The following is a 1409-nucleotide window of genomic DNA, read 5'->3' on the forward strand; positions in this document are numbered from 1 at the left end:
GGCCACCCCCACCCCCCTGGGGGCACCCACACCCTCCTTGGGGCAGCCACAGCCTCCCTGAGGCAGCAGCAGGGCAGGAGAGGAGGTACCAATTTGCCCCAAGCAGAGCCAAACCCTTTCCTGGTGCCAATCCAAGGCCGAGCTTTCACTATCCAAACCAAAGGCTCATTTGAGTGCCCATAGGCAAATCCCAAACTTCCTTCAGGATGGACCCTGATCCCACCTGTGCTAAGCAAATTTTGGGGCACACCTCAAACAACAACTGCCCCTAGAGCTCGGCCCCTTTCCCCCTCGACCCACTCACCTTGTCGATGAAGGAGGCAAATTTGTTGTTGAGGCTCTTGATCTGCTCCTTCTCCTCCTTCCTCACCCGCTGGATGTTGGAGTCAAACTCCAGGTTCATGGGGGTCAGGAGGCTCTGGTTGATGGTAACTTCTTGGATCCCTCCAGGGGTGATCCCTCCAGCAAATCCTGCCCCCCCATAGCCGAACCCGGAGCGGGAGCTGTAGGAGATCCTCTTGTTGGCAGAGCCGATGCCGTAGAGGCTGGGGCCTCCGACACGGCTGAGGCCGGAGCCGCCCCCGAGGCCTCGTGTGGAGGACACAGTGCTGACCCTCACTTGGCTGAGTGCTGGGACAGCGGCAGAGCGAGAGCTGAAGCTCACGGAGCGAGACATGATTCCTGCGAGGGGCTCTGGGTTATCCCTCCCTTTTCTTTTCCAAAGAAACAGCACCCGGAGCAGAGGGAAGTGAGGGAAAAGTCCTCTGCGCTGGCCCTTTTATCCCTTGGGAGAGTTGGGCTTGGCCCAAGGGCAGAGAGGGATCGTTTTACTGCTGGGTGTGCCTGGCTGCATTCCCAGCCTCCCTCCACCTGCAGCACAGTGACAGGGAAGGGACAGGACACAGCTGGGCCACAGCCCAAGGGTCCCTCACCTGGGCACCTGGGCAGGACAGCCCTGCGCTCCTCAGACAGAGCTCTGAGCCCTTCCTAAGGTTTCTCTGAGCCCAGACAGACATTGGAATGAGCAGAGAGCAAATACACATCGATTTCCAGCTGCTCTGGGCAGGTTCTCACCCCCCTGAGCAGATAAGAGGTCTCAGCTCTGTGCCAACTCATTCCTTGATTCCATCTCCTCTGCCACATGGGCAGGACAATCCTGAGCTCCTCAGGGCTCAGAGCTACACCAGGAGAGCTCTGGTCCCTTTTCCTAAAAACCTTTTCCTAAGGTTTATCCATGCCCAAACAGACATTGGAATGAGGAGGGAGGGAATAAGTATTGATTTCCAGCTGCTCTGGGCAGGTTCTCCCCCCCAGCAGATAAGAGGTCTCAGCTCTGTGCCAACTCATTCTTTGATTCCCTCTGCCACATGGGCAGGTTCTCCCCTGGGCTCAGAGCTACACCAGGAGAT

At 57.7% G+C, this 1409-nt stretch overlaps 1 protein-coding gene across 1 annotated transcript in view; it reads right to left on the minus strand.

Moving 5' to 3' along the window:
- Positions 1-676, minus strand: part of LOC103801426 (keratin, type II cytoskeletal cochleal-like) — a 9801-nt gene extending 9125 nt beyond the window's left edge. The window contains exon 1 of the mRNA XM_009073842.1: positions 305-676. Coding sequence (XP_009072090.1) covers positions 305-676 — 372 coding nt within the window. The remainder of the gene's footprint in view (positions 1-304) is intronic.
- Between the last annotated feature and the right edge of the window lie 733 nt (positions 677-1409).

The sequence above is a fragment of the Acanthisitta chloris genome, unplaced genomic scaffold (genome assembly GCF_000695815.1).
Source record: "Acanthisitta chloris isolate BGI_N310 unplaced genomic scaffold, ASM69581v1 scaffold5224, whole genome shotgun sequence".
NCBI classification, from domain to species: domain Eukaryota; kingdom Metazoa; phylum Chordata; class Aves; order Passeriformes; family Acanthisittidae; genus Acanthisitta; species Acanthisitta chloris.